We start from the raw sequence: 18011 nt of genomic DNA, 5'->3' as shown, positions 1-18011 counted from the left end.
GGTGTTGTCAGTTAGAGGGATAATAGGTGCATTTTAAACCTTTTTGCCTACTGTATTTTCTAATATACCTGCATTAAACTACCAAAAACAAACCAAAAAGAATTCTGGCTCTAACCCTTCCTGACGGCTTTATGCAGAGCAAGTTTCAGTATTACTATTTCTAAAAGGGAAACACCACTGCCACAAAACAATGCAGATGAATTAGAAAACTAGATGTTAAGGAAACAAAAAGTAACTTCTTGGGAAGGAGGGGGAAAAGGCAACAAGGAAAGTTAGATGAAGATCAAAGAGATTAAGTTTGTGATCAAAGTCCTTTCTAAAATAGCTAGAAAGAGAACAAGGTCAACAATTACATACATAGACTTGTATATATAGCTCCTAATAATTTAACTGTTCAGTAATCTGTTAGCATATTTATATTAAATATGCCCAAAATTCAAAAACAATAACCAGTCTCTCATGTTGCCATCATTAGTGGTCCTTTCTATTCTCAAAGCCTTTGCCATGATCATACCAATTAATGAATGGCAAAAAGATGACATAATTGTCACCAACATGTGTGCATATTCATTGTTTACATCTAGATAGGATGTAACTTAAAAATAAAGATAATTCATACTTAAAATATTTGGTTCCTTTGGGAATACCAAATATAAATTGTTCAAGGGTGATGACTATACAATCAGCATTTCTATGCAACAGTTTTGTCTTAATTTAAAATAATGTACTTAAATTTTGGCTATATTTGGGATAATTAGGATTTAGAAAATCTAAAATAATTGAAATAAGTTACTGAAGAACTAATAAACTCACTTTAGTAGATGAAATTATGGTTTATGACAACAAAGAACAAAATAATTCCCTAGTGTTCTTTTTAATGTATGAAGTTTCCAAGAGAACTTCAATTAACCAGCAACAATCACCAAGTCATTAGCCTTGCTCTTAGCCAGCCCTTACCAACAGGCATCAATGAAATACAACCTGTGTAAACTGCAGGAGAGCAGTCAGATTTGGCCAGCCAACCCTTTCCTGGCCTTACAGAACTGGCTCTGGTGACCAGTATCATTAAGCCTAGTGTTTTGTTTTGTTTGCAATAGTTACTATTTACCTGACTCAAATGGACTTCAGGGTCTAAGACCAAGAGCTTTACACATGAAAATGTTCTGGGAAGATAGTTATAAAAATACTAGTACCTCAAATAACAGTATTTATTGTACAGGCTGTTTCAAACCAAAGAAGCTGTTTCAAACCAATAAACAACCATCCAAAAGGCAAAGCCAGATGTTGGCATCAAGGAGATAGATCCTGCTCAACATCAGAGTATTACTACAAAGTCTCAAAATCATGGGTGCACAAATAGCTATTCTCTAAAAGCAATGGAAAATTTAGCTCTAAAGTTTCAGATCTTATTCCAAGATGAGTATGCCAGAAAAGGGAAGAAAATAAAATTTTCCACTTGTTAAATCATGATGTACTCACCAGAAATATAAAACAATCATAATGAACATTATACCAAAACCTTTAGCCAACTGGAAAATTGTTGAAATGTATACAAATTGCTTAAGAGCCAGTGTGAAGAATCAAAGATGCCTTTTCATACATACTTAGTCCTGGTTAAGAAAACTAAAGATAAGCCAATGACAGAAGATCATAACCAAAATTATCAGTCAAATCAGTCTGTCGTATATTTTTCAATTAAATTATGCATGGGCTTCTTAAAAGCAATATAACAATTACATCATTTTTATTAAAGGGCATAAACTACAACAGAAAGTTTTAAGAAATAATGTAGAAAATTAAAATCAGGCATAAGCATTTTATAAAAATAATGCCTTTGGCCATGTAAAATTGGTGAACCCCGTACAACAGGAACATGCCTCCTGGAAGAAAGCATAAGTGCTGGGCTATGAGTGACAAAAAAGATGATTACTATTGCCCCAGTCCCATTCCTATTAACCCATAAATGTTACAAACTGTTATATAAAGTTAAAAAAAATGGACCCTGGACAGTTGGCTCTGTGGCAGAACGTCAGCCCAGCTTGCGGATGTCTCAAGTTCAATTTCCAATCAGGGCCCATAGGAGAAGTGAGCATCTGCTTCTCCAACCCCCTCTTCCCCTTTCTACCACACCTCATTCACCTCCCACAACCATGGCTTGAATGGTTTGAGCAAGCTGGCCCCAGGTACTGAGGATAGCTTCATGGCCTCACTTTAGGTACTGAAATTGCCTAAGCAATGGAGCAAGCAGCCCCAGATGGGCAGAGTATTGCCCTGTAGGAAGCTGGCCGGTGCATGTGGGCAATCTGTCTCTCCACCTCCCTGCCTCCCCACCTCTCACTCAATAAAGATAAATAAATAAGTTTAAAATTTGAAATCTTTACATTCTCAGTCATTTAAAAAGTTTAAAGAGGTTTAAAAAAATGAAATGTCCATGTAGTTACATATAATTGTACTTTCGTTCTCATAGTGACATTCTTTTCAACTATATGAAGACACTTAAATCTCTCTCCTGCTACTCCAAAAAAACTAAAACTCCAAAACCTGAACGATAGCACACTAGTTCTCAGAAAAGTTCAAAACAAAACTTACATCTTAATAAAATTGGTCCTAAATGTGCATTTTAAACCCATTAATTCTATACAGTATTACACAGCTATAAATAGAAACCTTGTTTTAAATTCTCAACATTTGAAAATCATATCACTTTAGAACTTTAGTCAGCTGCTAAACTGATCTGTACAAAGTTCAGAATGTAATACTTGCTTATTATTAATTATTCTTATATATATATTTAACTTTAATAGTTCTCTCATTTTCATTTTACCAGTTTATATTGATTTAAAGTGTAAATGTCTACAGCAGATCTTATTATTACAGAATTTTGACCACTTAAAATACAGCATGATGCAGAGACACAATAGTATTACAACAAATGACCATAAAAATATGTAACGCCAGTGCCTTCAGAGCCAGAGGTGACATATGCCGGGGAGGGCTATCATTACGGTACACTTTCCTGCATGCCCCATGCAGGGTAGACACCACATAACACTGACGAGGAAGAGGAGAAAGACCCTGTTCTCCACAGCAGATGCTCTGTTACACACACCATTACTACATTTAAAGGAGAGACATTTGAACAGAGGAATTTCAGGAACAAAAGTAGAAATAATTAGCCAAGACTTAAAGCAGGTAAGAGAGAGAAATGGGTCCATCTTTTCTTTAGATCCTTTCCCCTCCATGTCATTAAAGGCCAAGTTATTCTTAAACAGTATCTTTTTAGAGCTTTAAAACAAATGAAGAACAGTCACACACTGAGAAAGACAAAGTGCTTCCTACCATACATCGCATGCGTCTGCTCGTGGGCCCCGTACTGGGCTGCTGAAGAGGATACTAGGCCAGGCTGGGCGTGGGCCGCTGGCGCCATCATCCGGGCGTTGCCCTGTATGACAGGGCTGTAGACGTGAGGGTGCTGTGTGCAAAGGGGAAACGACAAAAACACACTCAAATATCAAACTCAAGCAGATTTTAGTAAAATGTCTTAACTATACAGTGTTCAGAGTTCCAAACAAAACTGAAAAATTTAAAATTTTTCTTAGCTATTTCTTTTGAAATACTTTAAATGATCAACAATCTTCTGATATGTAATTGAAGTCCCCCTCTAATCCTTAGCTCTCAGCCACAGCATAACAAAAAGCAGAGGTATAAGGAAAATCCCTTTACTATACTAAAAGTTATTTAAATGGAACAGAAGTGGAGAGTTTGGTCCTGTGGGTCTTACCTGAGACTGATAATGTGGCACGTGCTGGACAAGAGGCTGATTTGGAAACTGCTGAGGACTATAGGCAACGTACTGTGTGGAATAAGCTGGTGGGGTGGCCACAATCGGCGGGCCTGCTGCTGAGGCCGGGTGCATCATGGCGCTCTGATGCTGCTGGTCTTGCCGCTGTTGGGGCATATTTGGTACTGCAGAAAAAGGTGACTCAGTATAAGAAAACAGCATCTCTGTGGCACAAAACATGTGAACATGGTCCACAAGGCTCTGCAGGACCTGCCCCTCCTGCTTGCACCACCCCCACCCTCACTTCAGCTCCTCTGTTGTTTTCCCACCACACATGCTGTTCCTCAGCTGCAAACACCGATCCCCAACTCCCAGCTCCAATGATACAATGATACTGACTGGCTTTTCAGGTGTCAGCTTGAGAGCAGCTTCCTTAGAGAAACCCTCTACGATGAAGCCCTAGACTTGATCAGACTATGAAACCTTTTCTTCATACTACTTCTCAGATAATCCCTGTTTTATAACACCAATTTATGCTGCGTGCTAGAGAAGAGCACTGGATTTATTCAAAGAAAAATGTACAACAAAAAAGCCAAAATAGATCCAACACTAATCTTAACTCCATCTTTCTTTGTGTGTGTGTGAGTGTGTGTGTGTGTGTTTCTGAAGTGAGAGGGGGGGACCGCAGACAGACAGACAGACTCCCGCATGCACCCCACTGGGATCCACATGTCATGCCCACCAGGGGGCAATGCTCGGCCCCTCTGGGGTGTTGCTCCACTGTGGCCAGAGCCATTCTAGCACCTGAGGTGGAGGCCATGGAGCGGTCCTCAGTGCCCTGGCCAACTTTGCTCCAATGGAGCCTTGGCTGTGGGAGGGGAAGGGAGAGACAGAGAAAAAGGAGGGGGAGGAGTGGAGAAGCAGATGGGGGCTTCTTCTGTGTGCCCTGGCCAGGAATCGAACCTGGGACTCCTGCACGCCAGGCCGACACTCTACCGCTGAGCCAACCAGCCAGGGCCTTCCATCTTTCTTAAGTTTCCTACTAACCACTAAATTCTTCAACAACCTCTTGCTTTCTCAAACACAGAATTGCACACTATCATGTGGTAGGTTTCCAAATAGCTCTTTTAAAAAAATTACTTTATGTCTTTTGTTATTCCACACAGATATCTGCCTATGGTCCTCCCCATTAAAGCTCAAATGTCGTTTTCTCTATAATGTCTTTCCCAGTACCCTGAAAGAGCTGGCTGCAAGCCCCTTTTGCCTTTTCCTCACGTGTCTATTATAGCATGGTTTTCTGCAACGGGTTTATAATGTGAAGTTTTAAATAAGTCACTCAAGGGAAAGAGTCATGAACTACTTGCTTTCAACAAGTATGAGGCACACACAAAAAGGTGTGACTTAGTACGTTCATAAAATTATCAGAACTACTTATATAAGTATCTGCTGGTTTAGAGACAGAATTTGGTTTTTATTTTACAAACTTGAATATTTTGCTAAAAATGTAATAACTGCTGCTGAGATTTATGAGGCCCAGTTATATACTGTTTTATCTATTTAGAAAAGCAAACCTGAAAGCAGAAGAATACAGTATTATTTTTCTGAATTTAACCTTGAGATTTCCTATAGCAAAAAAAATCTCTTTTTAGTAAAGGAAGCCACTCCAAATTAGAGTATCATTTTTCTCAAATGAAAATTTGTCTAATTAAGTTCACTGAGTTTAACCTAGTCATTATCACTATTTTGTCTGATACATATTATGAGCCTTGCATATTAAAACAAATTGAAAAAGGTAGTCAAGCTTACTTTTTTTGAAGTGAGAAAGCCAGAGACAGAGAGAGAATCAGAGAGAGGGACAGGCACAAACAGGAGAGAGATGAGAAACATCAATTCTTTGTTGCAGCACCTTTGCTTTCTCATATGTGCCTTGACTGGGGGGCTACAGCTGAACCAGCGACCTTTGGGCTCAAGCCAGAGACCATGGGGTCATGTCTATGATCCCATGCTCAAGCTGGTGAGCCGGCACTCAAGCTGGCGACCTTGTGGTTGCGAACCTGGGTCCTCAGTGTCCCAGGCCAATGCTCTATCCACTGTGCCATCTATCATCTGATCAGGCGACTGACTTTGCCTGTTATTAAACATAGCACACCAGGAGAATACAAAATTAACATAAAGACAGCAATAGCCTTTATCTATAGTACTTCATGAACTTCAAAAGTAATAACTTAGAAGACACAATGGAAAAGATGACTCCAGTTTACAGTAACAATAAAAAAAGAAAATACCTGGCCCTGGCCGGTTGGCTCAGTGGTAGAGCGTCAGCCTGGTGTGCAGAAGTCCCAGGTTCGATTCCTGGCCAGGGCACACAGGAGAAGCGCCCAACTGCTTCTCCACCCCTCCCCCTCTCCTTCCTCTCTCTCTCTTCCCCTCCCGCAGCCAAGGCTCCATTGGAGCAAAGATGGCCCGGGAGCTGGGGATGGCTCCTTGGCCTCTGCCCCAGGCGCTGGAGTGGCTCTGGTCGCAACAGAGCGATGCCCTGGAGGGGCAGAGCATCGCCCCCTGGTGGGCAGAGCGTTGCCCCCTGGTGGGCGTGCCGGGTGGATCCTGGTCAGGCGCATGCGGAAGTCTGTCTGACAGTCTCTCCCCGTTTCCAGCTTCAGGAAAAAAAAAAAAAAAGGAAAATACCTAAGGCACAAACTGAAGAAACACACAAAACCTTTCAGAGAAACTTGAAAATATTACTGAAGATAAAGACACAGACTTATATAAGAGGAAAAGCGAAATTTGTTCTTGGATAGGAAGACTCAATATAAAAATTTGATGTGATTCTAATAAAAATGCCAGCTGTCACACTAAATGTTAAAATCCATGAGAGCATAATGACAGAACAAAAAACCTGTCAATGGTCAACCTTTACAGGACAGTGAGAGCTAACACTCGCCGTTCTGAGAACTGCCTTGAAACGGTGGGCGTGAGAGTGCCTTTCCTGCACAAACCAGACTGTATGGTAACAATAGAGTTAGACAAGATATAGATTTTTTTAAGATATAATTTTTCTTTACAGAAATATTCCAGCTAGTAATTGAACAAGGATGACAGAGGCTGTCATCATGTTGCAACTCTTAATGAAATAATTGCTTTAGTGGTGGTACAGTGGAAAAGTGTCGAATTGGAATGCTGAGGTCGCCGGTTAAAGACTCCGGGCTTGCCCGAGCGAGGCACGTAAGGGAAGCAAGGTGATGCTTCCTGTCTCCACCCCTAAACCTTCTTCTCTCTCCTCCTCTCTCTAAAATCAATAAATAAAATCTTAAAATTAAAAAGAAAAAGAAAGAGTTGCACTAGGTCTAGACAATGATCATCAATGGCTGCTAAAAATAACATCAGAGCCTGACTGGTGGTGGCGCGTGGACAGAGTGTTGACCTGGGCTATTGAGGTCCCAGGTTCAAAATCCTGAGGTCACTGGCTTGAGCACTGGGCACCAGCTTGAGTGTGAGAATCACTGAAGTGATCCCATAATTACTGGCTTGAAGCCCAAGGTCACTGGCTTGAGCAAGGGGTTACTGGCTAGGCTTGAGCCCCCCAGTCAAGGAACATATGAGAGACAATCAATGAACGACTAAGGTGGTGCAACTATGAGTTGATGCTTCTCATCTCTCACCTTTCCTGTCTGTCTCTGTCTCTCTTCCTCTCCCTTAAAAGAAAAAGAATAAGAAAAAGAAAAGAAACTAATACAGAAGAGCTAATGGGAAATGTCTGGCCAAGTTACTCCTACCATCACAAAAAAAGAGATGACAAGACATTACATGACTCCTAACAAAAATATACATATTATCTATGAAACAGTCCAGATTAAGTTTTAAAAAAACCAACCTAATCTTATCAAGCCTCTCATACGTAGGTAGCATCATTTTGTAGCGATTACTGGGGACAGAAGACCATTTTAAACACCACTACAGGGATTCAATCTACAAAATTCAAATGGTGGAAAAGAATATGAACAAAATAAGCTGGATTTAAGATGTAAAGGAAAAACACTAAGGGGAAACTAGAAATTAAGAGAGACTTATTGCCTGATCAGGCAGTGGCGCAGTGGATAGAGCGTCGGACTGGGATGCAGAGGACCCAGGTTCGAGACCCCAAGGTCGCCAGCTTGAGCGCGGGCTCATCTGGTTTGACCAAAGCTCACCAGCTTGGTCCCAAAGTTGCTGGCTTGAGCAAGGGGTTACTCGGTCTGCTGAAGGCCCACGGTCAAGGCACATATGAGAAAGCAATCAATGAACAACTAAGGTGTTGCAATGAAAAACTAATGATTAATGCTTCTCATCTCTCTCCGTTCCTGTCTGTCTGTCCCTATCTATCCCTCTCTGACTCTCTGTCTCTGTAAAAAAAAAAAAAAAAAAAAAAGAGAGAGATTTATTACAAGAGCTACAATTAAGCAAATGAAAAGCATGAACTTTGGATTATGGCTCAACAAGCCAATTATTAAAAAAAATATGTAAGACAGTAAGGGAAATTGTATTCTGGATATCTGATGAACAAGAAATAACTGCTGATATTTTTAGATGTGAATATGGTATATTAACTCTGATTTTAAAAAGAAAGAATAAAACTTTTAAATATACACACCGAACACACGAGTACCCCCCCCCCATCCACAGGGGATATATTCCAAGACCCCTAGTGGATGCCTGAAGCTGAGGACGGTACCAAATCCTCTATCAACTGTTTTTTCCTATACATATACATACCTATGATACAGTTTAATTTATAAACTAGGCATAGTAAGATATTGACAACAATAACATAATAAAACAGAACAATTATACAGTTGACCCTGGAACAACACAGGTTTGACTGGCACAAATCTAGTTAAATATGATTTTTTTTCAATAAATATTGTGAATGTATTTTCCCTTCCTTATGGTTTTATTAATAACATTTTACTTCTTTTCTCTATCTTATTTTATTGTAATAACACAGTATTATAATACATATAACATACAAAGTATGTGTTAATCAACTATGTTATGGGTAAAGCTTCCAGTCAACAGTAGGCTACTAGTAGTTTCCTATTTTCTTAGCATAGCAAGTTTCTAGCTGATGCTCTTTGCAGTAACCCTATCCTATCTAATTAGAAATACTGCTATCAAATTAGCTGCAGTACCCTCAAAATATATCATTTCTCCTCTATTAAAATGACAGTGCCTCCTGAGTTAAAGTACACCTGCTTTCACTCCAATAATCCTTTCTATTTTTAACCTAGAAACATTCCTAGTTCATTGCTTCAAGTAGTCATTAAATCAGCAACACCAGGTGGCAATATATGAACATCATAATAATAACCTCATTCAAAATGACTCAAATAAACAAAACAAAGTACCAACAACAAAAAAACTTCGTTTTTCCTAAATTTTTCTGGCTCTTAGCATAAAATTAATCCTGTAACTAGAGAACATCAAAAGAATCCTGTGTTTTGAGGCACAAAGGTATCATATGTGTAAAAACAAAAAACATTACAAGTTTGAATTATTAACATCCAGAAAATTACCATTACTTCAAATACTGAGGAAAGCTCAGATGTGAAATTTTTATGTCATAAGGTAAGTACTGAGCATTGAGATTTGTGTGTGTGTGTGTGTGACAGAGAGAGGAACAGATAGGGACAGACAGCCAGGAAGGGAGAGAGATAAAAAGCATCAATTCTTCGTTGCAGCGCCTTGTTTGTTGATGGCTTCTTCAGATGTGCCTCAGATGTGCCTTAATGGGGGGGGGCACAGCAGAGCAAGTGACCCCTTGCTCAAGCCAGCGACCTTTGGGCTCAAGCCAGAGACCTTGGGCTTCAAGCCAGCAGCCATGGGGTCATGTCTGTGATCTCACGCTCAATCCAGTGACCCCGCACTCAAGCTGGTGAGCCCATGCTCAAGCCGGATGATCCCGCACTCAAGCCAGTGACCTTGGGGTTTCAAACCTGCGTCTTCTGTGTCCCAGTCTGACACTATCCACTGCGCCACCACCTGGTCAGGCTGAGAAATGTTTCTTTTATACAAAGCATTAAACTATTGTTTCTCAGTAATATTATAGCTATTAATTGCTCTCAATTACCTGGATGGTAAAAAAGGATGCCCTCTAGCATTTTTCAACATTAGAAGATAAATATGTTTTCTTTTATGAAGGTTCTTTAATCACACAAGTATATCATACTATATTATACAACTAGATTATAAAACATTAATTTTATATTGAATTTATTAGGGTGACATTGGTTAATAAAATTATATAGGTTTCAGGGGCACAATGCTACAGTATATCATCTGTATATGGTACTGTGGGTTCACCACACCAAGTCAAGTCTCCTTCCATCACCATGTGCTTCCCCTTTAACCTCTTCCCCCTCCCCGCCACTCCCCTTTCCCACTGGTAACCACCATACTGTTGTCTGTCTATGAGGTGAAATACTCATTTTAAAGATGAGGAAACATCTGGCTCTGGCTGGTTGGCTCAACAGTAGAGCATCGGCCTGGTGTGTGGAAGTCCCAAGTTCAATTCCTGGCCAGGGCACACAGAAGAAGGGCCCATCTGCTTCTCCAACCCTCCCCCTCTCCTTCCTCTCTCTCTCTTCCCCTCCTGCAGCCAAGGCTCCATTGGAGCAAAGTTGGCCCAGGCGCTGAGGATGGCTTCATGGCCTCCACCTCAGGAGCTAGAATGGTTCCGGCCACAATGGAGCAATGCCCCAGATGGGCAGAGCATTGCCCCCTGGTGGGTATGCCAGGTGGATCCTGGTTGGGTTCATGTAGGAGTCTGACTTCCTCCCCATTTCTAACTTTGAGGGGAAAAAAGATGAGGAAACATCTATGTAGTAGCATTCTGATGGTTTCTGAAATGAGCCACCCTCTGCTTTAATAGAAATTGTGGATTTGGGGAAAAATTATATATGTTAATATAAAATTAAAATGTCAGGAACCTTGTTAAATTAATTTAGCAAACCCTCTTCAAATTTAACATTGAAAACTTCAAAGGTCAGTTATTCTTTTTGAAGAACAATCACCACTGGTGAGTATTTCTCCTGTTTTATTCATTAAAAATGCATCTGAATATCTGCTATAATGTTGGTCATCAAAAGTCAATGATGAACTACAAGTATTTCTTCATTATAAGTTGAGTTAATTCATGCAGCATGCAGACTACAAGCAAACACAGGCAGGATTATTCTCACCTTTACCTGCTCTATATGTCTTGGCTTGATTCACTGGCATGGGCGTCATAGGTATTGGGTATAAAGGCTTGAGGGATTAAAAAAATGATGATTAGGCTTTCAAGATAATAAGAACATATTTTACCACTCTCTCAGTTGTATAGTGCTACAGAGCTAGCTCTGAGGTTCCCTGATTCTCTATGAGTCATTAAAAAAATAAAATTACACCCACAACTAGAAGGACAAACACCCAAACATAGTAAATCTAAACCATCTTTCTCACTAGAAAACGTTCTCTGATTTAGGTCCTTATACTAACCACACAGCACACCACTGTATGCATCCCCTGTTCAAATACTTCTATTCCACCACCACAACCTCCAGCCACCACACACCTACAGAGTACTTGGTAGCAAATCAAAATAACCAAGGAGAGCAAATGAACTTTAAATTTTATGACTTACTTGCACGCCTGGGCTCACTGGGACTGGATACATCATATTTGGTGCAAAACAAACAGGTTGAGTATAAACTGGAGTTGGCTGCTGATGACCCACCATAGATGGGCTAGGTTGTGCTTGAGGACGAGGTGAAGTTGGCGTGGTAGAAGGCTTTGGCTATAGAAACAAAAATCAAATATCTTAAGGGGAAAAACTAACTATTATTGCAACTTAAAGACTATTTCTCCCATCTTTGTAAGTTTTACACTCATTTTTAATTAGTCCCTTTTAAAGGAAAAACTTATAGAAAATAAACGTTTCAAATAAAAGAAAATACATTGCTAAAAAGTTGAAAATTTTTGCAAAATGAAACTGTAGAAAATGTTTTTTTGTTGTTGTTGTTTTTTTAAGTGAGAAGAAGAGAGATAGAGAAACAGACTCCCTGGTGCACCCCAACTGGGATCTACCCAGCAACCCCTGTCTGGGGCCAATGCTCCAATCAACTGAGCTATTTTTAGTGCCTGAGGCTGATGGACCAACCAAGCTATCCTCAGCATACAGGGCTAACATTCAAACCCATTGAGCCACTGACTGCAGGAGGGGAATAGGAAGAGAAGGGGAAGAGGGGGAGAGAGAGAAGCAGATGGTTGCTTCTCCTGTGTGCCCTGATTGGGAATCGAACCTGGGACATCCATATGCCAGGCTGATGCTCTATCCACTAAGCAAACAGGCCAGGGCCTAGAAAATGTTTTTTAAATTTTTTTAAATAAATCTATTTTCTTATAAATTAAGTAGAATGATAATAATATCTCTGTGAACCTGAAAGTCTACCTAGCCAACCATCTTCAAATTTAGAGTCAAAAGAGGGAGATTTATGCCAGACAGCATCTAATTAATGACAAAACAAGGATCGTTCCTATGGCTCAAAGTATTTATTTAATGACCATAAGAAAAGGGAGCTCTAGGGTTGTTTTAGCATATTATAAGTGAATGTAGATGTCAACTATTAAGAAATATTACTAATAATAAAAAATTAATTTTTTTAGAGGCTAGATTACTTCAAAGAGGAAATAAATTTACCTGAGAAAAAGAACGAGGGTTGAACTCCTTTGCATTGGGATTCAGTGTTGATTTCCTTACTTGCCTAAACCAGAACAAAAATATACAGGGCCGTGAAACCTGCATGGACTGATGTGTCTCTAAAGTCTTCTATATCTGACAGTTTTAAAAAAATTGCACATGTATTACATTTAAACAATTCACCAGATTATTAATCTACTTCATCAACATACACACACACACACACACACACGTTACCACTCCTTAATATGATAAAGACTGGCTCAAAAAGGACTCTATATATATATATATATATATATATATATATATATATATATATATATATATATATATATATATATATAATGTATAATGATTCTGTCAAAGGCAATCAACAAATACTTTAACTGAAAAGACAGTAGTAGCCTCTTATAATATATCCTGAAATGTAATTCTTTATATAAAACTAATTTCCTAGCATGCATTATATTTTTCTTGTGGGAGAGACAGAGAGAGTCAGAGAGAGGGACAGATAGGGACAGACAGGAAGGGAGAGAGATGAGAAACATCAATTCTTCGTTGCAGTTACTTAGTTGTTCATTGATTGGTTTCTTCTATGTGCCAGACCAAGTGACCCCTTGCTCGAGCCAGCGACCTTGGGCTCAAGCTGGCGACCTCAGGGTCTCGAACCTGGGTCCTCCACATCCCAGTCCAACGCTCTATTCACTGCGCCACTGCCTGGTCAGGGGCATGCACTATTTTTTAGTGTGACAAAGTATTTCTAAATGATATACTTTGGGAAAAAGTATAACTAATTAAAAAAATACTTTGCCTCAAATAAAAAAATATGCACCCCTAACTTATCAACCAGCTGTATTTCAAAAGTTCAGCTGGAACTGGGTTGTACGGAACCCAGAACAAATAAATCAATGGTGCTTAAGTTAGGTTCTGAGGCTAGTCCATAAAAATCCATTTAATTGATAATATATCTATTGTGCAAAATAATGTAAAAAAAATGTAACCATCAACTACAATATTGCTTCTGACACAAAACGCTGACTCCTGAGTCAGGACCAGCACCCCCTCCTGCTGGCAGTGACAGGTGTAACTCCTAGCAGCACAGCCAGGAGCTGGCTACTGACTGGCATCCCAGGGATAAAGGTCCTCAAAGCCAGTAAGCTTTCAACTTCCTGTACATTTACAGAAAAAGCCTTTCTTAATTTATGCCTAGGTTTTCTTTCTTTTGCCATCAGGTGCAAAAATGGGGGACGAAAGAAGAGTCCAGGTACAATGACCTAACTTAAGATATCATTTGTTTAGACAAGTTGTTTGTAATCTGAGAGCTACTTATAAAACAGTCTAAGTCCAGATAAATTCTTGAGCTGGAAGGCCCTGGACCCCTCAAGAAAAACTTCAGTAAGTAACAGGACATGCAAAATGCCAGGTTTACTCACTCAGCTGCGTCTTTCTTCTCTTTGTCATCCTTCTCTTGTTTACATCCCGGACTGGAGGTCTGAACCCCCTGGGAGGTGACTTCAGGTCCCCTCTTGTGCTCTGCGTTACTGAGGACTGAGGGGGAGACACTGGGGCTGCTCGGCTTACTGCTGCCACTGGTGCAGTTGCTGCTGCTATTTTCAATGAAAGAATCCTTAGCATTTGGGTCAATTTTGTCTTTGACCAAATCTCTTGATTTTTCTCCCTCTCTATTTTTGTTTAGCAGTTGATCCACGGATTCAGAAGTAGAACTTGGCTGTAACTAAATAAAGGAAACAATTATACTTAAATATCTTAAGTAACTCTAGTAATCTATGAGCACAAATACTTATAATCATAACATATACTAAATAAGGCTTTTTCATACTTTAAGAGTAATTAATGTCTTTATTCTAAGGCAATAATAGAATATCTATATAACACAACCATAGTCATCTATGCACTCAAATGTCCTAACCTTAAAATTGAAATATGTATTTACTGATTACCTACCGTGTGTCATAAATGGTGCCTGCTGGATCTGAAACATATTAAATAGGACCTATCCCCCCAGAAGTTACCACCTGGATGAAAGTAGATACCTAATGAAAGACGGTAATGCACGTAGAAAGAGAAGACTCCTCAATGGAAGTGTCAGCTAGTCCAAAGTGTGAAAGACGTTGGGGGAGGAGGGAAGTTTGCAAAGAGAATGGTCTCCACAAAAGAACGGTATACTTAAAAATTCATGGGAATGGGAGAAGATGGCCTCCTGTGAAACAGAAGAGCACTTGTGGCTGGAGCAAGGGCAGGCATATTTGTACAAGTGGGTCAAGAAATGACAAACTCACCTAAGAGGAATGAGAAGATAAAAGAACTTGAAAGCTATGTTAAGGACTCTAGTTTTTAATTTACAGGGTAATGGGAAGTCACTAAAAAATTTTAAGCAGGTTGCAATATTAAGCAGAATTTATACTTCATAAAGATGAGTATAGCAGCTTGTGGAAAATGAACAGGAGGGAAGCAAGTGAGAATGTACAGACACCATTATGGAGGCTGGACAAAGACTAGGGCCTGGCTCTGGGAAGCGGTGACTTGGAAAGTCAGAAGTAAGTGGACTCAGAGCGAGACTTAACTAGACATGTTGGTCTGTACTTGACCTTAAAAGACCTTCTAACCCATAAGTAAAGAAGGAAACCACAAAACAAGTACCAAGCAGCAAGAAAAACAGAAGTAATAAAGAAGTAAAATAAGTGATAGGGTTTTAAGTTTGCACAACAGAATCAGTGTTACATCCTGCCTGATGACAATTTAAGATGCCATACTCCAGAAGAAAACAGGAAGAGCTGAAGGAAATGGCAAGGAAAGAGGAGGAAATGGCAAGGAAAGAGAAGGAAAGGGCAGCAAGTAGAAGTCGTCAAGGTAGAAATGAGAACAGCTCTGGGAAGAAGTGGCTGCAAAGTGATGTCAAAGTCTCACTGTGAGGCCCTGGCATTCTGGCAAGCAGCATTACGTATCTCAGGGTCATCTCAGGCTTCACATCACAAATGTAGCTGAGGGCAAAAGGTATTAGGACATTTATTTGGACCCAGCAACAACTTAGGTGACAATATAGGCATTTAATTAAAAAAATAATAATTTGTGTGTATATATATATGACAGAGAGACGGAGAGAGGGACAGATAGGAACAGGAAGGGAGAGAGATAAGCATCAATTCTTCGTTGCAGCACCTTAGTTATTCATTGATTGCTTTCTCATATGTGCCTTGACTGGCAGAGGGGAGCTACAGCAGAGCGAGTGTCACCCTGCTCAAGCCAGGTACCAAGGGCTTCAAGATAGCAACCTTTGGGCTCAAGTCAGCGACTATGGGGTCATGTCTATGATCCCGCACTCAAGCTGGACGAGCCTGCAAATCAGGCTGGCGACCTTGGGGTTTTGAACCTGGGACCTGTGCATTCCAGTCCAATGCTCTATCCACTGTGCCACTGTCTGGTCAGGCTAGGCAGTTACCGTATTTTTCGCTCCATAAGATGCACTTTTTCCCCCCAAAGTGGAGGGGAAAATGCCCGTGCATCTTATGGAGTGAATGTTCATTTTTTTTAGCTGCTGCAGGTTCCTGGACAACTTGAAGAGTATTTGAACATTCAAGTCTCTTCTCATTTGTTAATAACAGTGCTAATGGTTGTTAATACTGCTGTTGAGTTTACATTGCTGAAATATTATTGTGGTATATTTTACTAAATATTTTAACACAGCATTTGGTTCACAATTTTTTTCTTATTTTCCTTCTTAAAACCCTAGGTGCATCTTAGTGTCAGGTGCGTCTAATGGAGTGGAAAATACGGTAATTTTTAAGCCAGCATTTGTTCATAAAAATCTTAAATACCAGCTACACAGACCAATTGTGTAGTATAGAAGACTCCTCCAGTGTTTATCACTAGGGTCTCTGAGTAAGGCAAAATGAGACTTTTGTTGTCATTATTCATAAAAGGTAAACATATCTATAGCACTCACTATGAGCTGGACACTGTTCTAAACTATCTACAAACTCATTCAGTAGTTACAAACAACAGCCTTATTTGACATAGATACTATTATCGTCATCTTACAAATGGAAAAACTAAGGCAAAATTCATGCTTTTGAGTATTCTGACATATTTCCTATCTGCAGTACACTAAATAAGGAAAAACCGAGATTCTGCCCCCCAATAGGATCACTTTTTAAAAACTGAGATATAATTGACATATACAGCATTCTACTAGTTTCAGTGATATACCATAATGATCCAGTGTATTATGAAATGTTGACAATATATCTAGTTAATAGCCATCACCAGTTATAATTTTTTTTGTGATGAGAACCTTTAAGATCTATTCTCTTAGCAACTTTCAAATATACAACAGTAGTATTGTCTATGGTCATCATACTGTACAGTGCATCCTCATGACTTATTTTATAACTATAAGTTTGTACCTTTATACCACTTTCTCCAATTTCACCAACCCCTGCCCTTAGCAACCACCAATCTGTATATATATATGCTTTTTGTTTTGTTTTTTAAAGATCCTACATATAAGTGAGATCAGATGGTATTTTTCCTTCTCTGTCTTATTTTACTTATCACAATGCCCTCAAGGTCCATCCATGTTGTCACAAACGGCAGGACTTCCTCCTTTTTATGGCTAAATATATATACACAAACACATATTTTCTTTATCCATTCATCCAAAAATGGACTCCTATGTTGCTTCCATGTCTTGGCTATTATAAACAATACAGCAATAAACATGGAGTGTAAACAGCTCTTCAAGTTAGCATTTTTCTTTCCTTTGGATAAATACCTAAAAGTAGAATTGTTGGATCATATAGCAGTTCTATTCTTAACTTTCAAGGACCCTCCATACTGTTTTCCATAATGGCTGCACCAATTTACATTCCCATGAAGCAGTGCACAGGGATCCCTTCTCACACATCCTGGTCAGCAGTTGCTATATTGTTGTTTTTTTTAAAATAACATTTTATTTATTTATTTATTTATTTATTTATTTATTTATTTATTTATTTTCACAGAGGGGGTGAGTGAAAAGTAGCAACTCATAGTTGTTTCACTTTAGTTGTTCACTGACTGCTTGTCCTATGTGGCTTGACCAAGCAAGCCTGGGTTTCGAACTGGTGACCTCAGCATTCCAGATTGACACTATCCACTGTGCCACCACAGGTCAGGCATTTTTTTTGTCTTTTTGATAATTGCTATTCTAACAAGTATGAAAAGATCTGTGATTTTGATTTGCAGCTCCCTGATGATTACTGATGGTGAGCAACTTTTCATGGATCTGTTGTTATCTATCTGTATGTCTTCTTTGGAAAAATACTGTATCTATTCAGATGCTATGCCCATTTTTCAATCTAATTTTTTTGTTTTTTTTTGCTATTGAGTTGTGTGAGTTCTTTATATATTTTGTACATTAACTCCTTATCCACTTTACAGATATTTTCTCCATTCAGTAAGTTGCTTTTTCATTTTGTCAATGGTTTCCTCTGCTGTGTGGACCATTTAGTTTAATGT

General features: G+C 39.3%; 1 protein-coding gene across 6 annotated transcripts in view; it reads right to left on the bottom strand.

The window, feature by feature from the left end:
* The window catches only part of ATXN2 (ataxin 2), a 125682-nt gene that overhangs the window by 11124 nt on the left and 96547 nt on the right, over nt 1-18011 (bottom strand). For 4 of the 6 annotated variants that reach the window (XM_066260558.1, XM_066260553.1, XM_066260557.1 and 1 more), the window contains 6 exons: nt 13928-14229; nt 12495-12558; nt 11439-11591; nt 10996-11062; nt 3782-3966; nt 3340-3472 (listed from right to left, as the gene is read on the bottom strand). In XM_066260558.1, the coding sequence (XP_066116655.1) occupies nt 3340-3472; nt 3782-3966; nt 10996-11062; nt 11439-11591; nt 12495-12558; nt 13928-14229 (904 nt within the window). The remainder of the gene's footprint in view (nt 1-3339; nt 3473-3781; nt 3967-10995; nt 11063-11438; nt 11592-12494; nt 12559-13927; nt 14230-18011) is intronic. The other 2 variants (XM_066260554.1, XM_066260556.1) reach the window with 1 other exon arrangement.

Source organism: Saccopteryx bilineata, chromosome 2 (assembly GCF_036850765.1).
Source record: "Saccopteryx bilineata isolate mSacBil1 chromosome 2, mSacBil1_pri_phased_curated, whole genome shotgun sequence".
Taxonomy (NCBI): Eukaryota; Metazoa; Chordata; class Mammalia; order Chiroptera; family Emballonuridae; genus Saccopteryx; species Saccopteryx bilineata.
The sequence above is the reverse complement of the archived record's forward strand: the minus strand, read 5'-3'. Positions and strand labels throughout refer to the sequence as shown.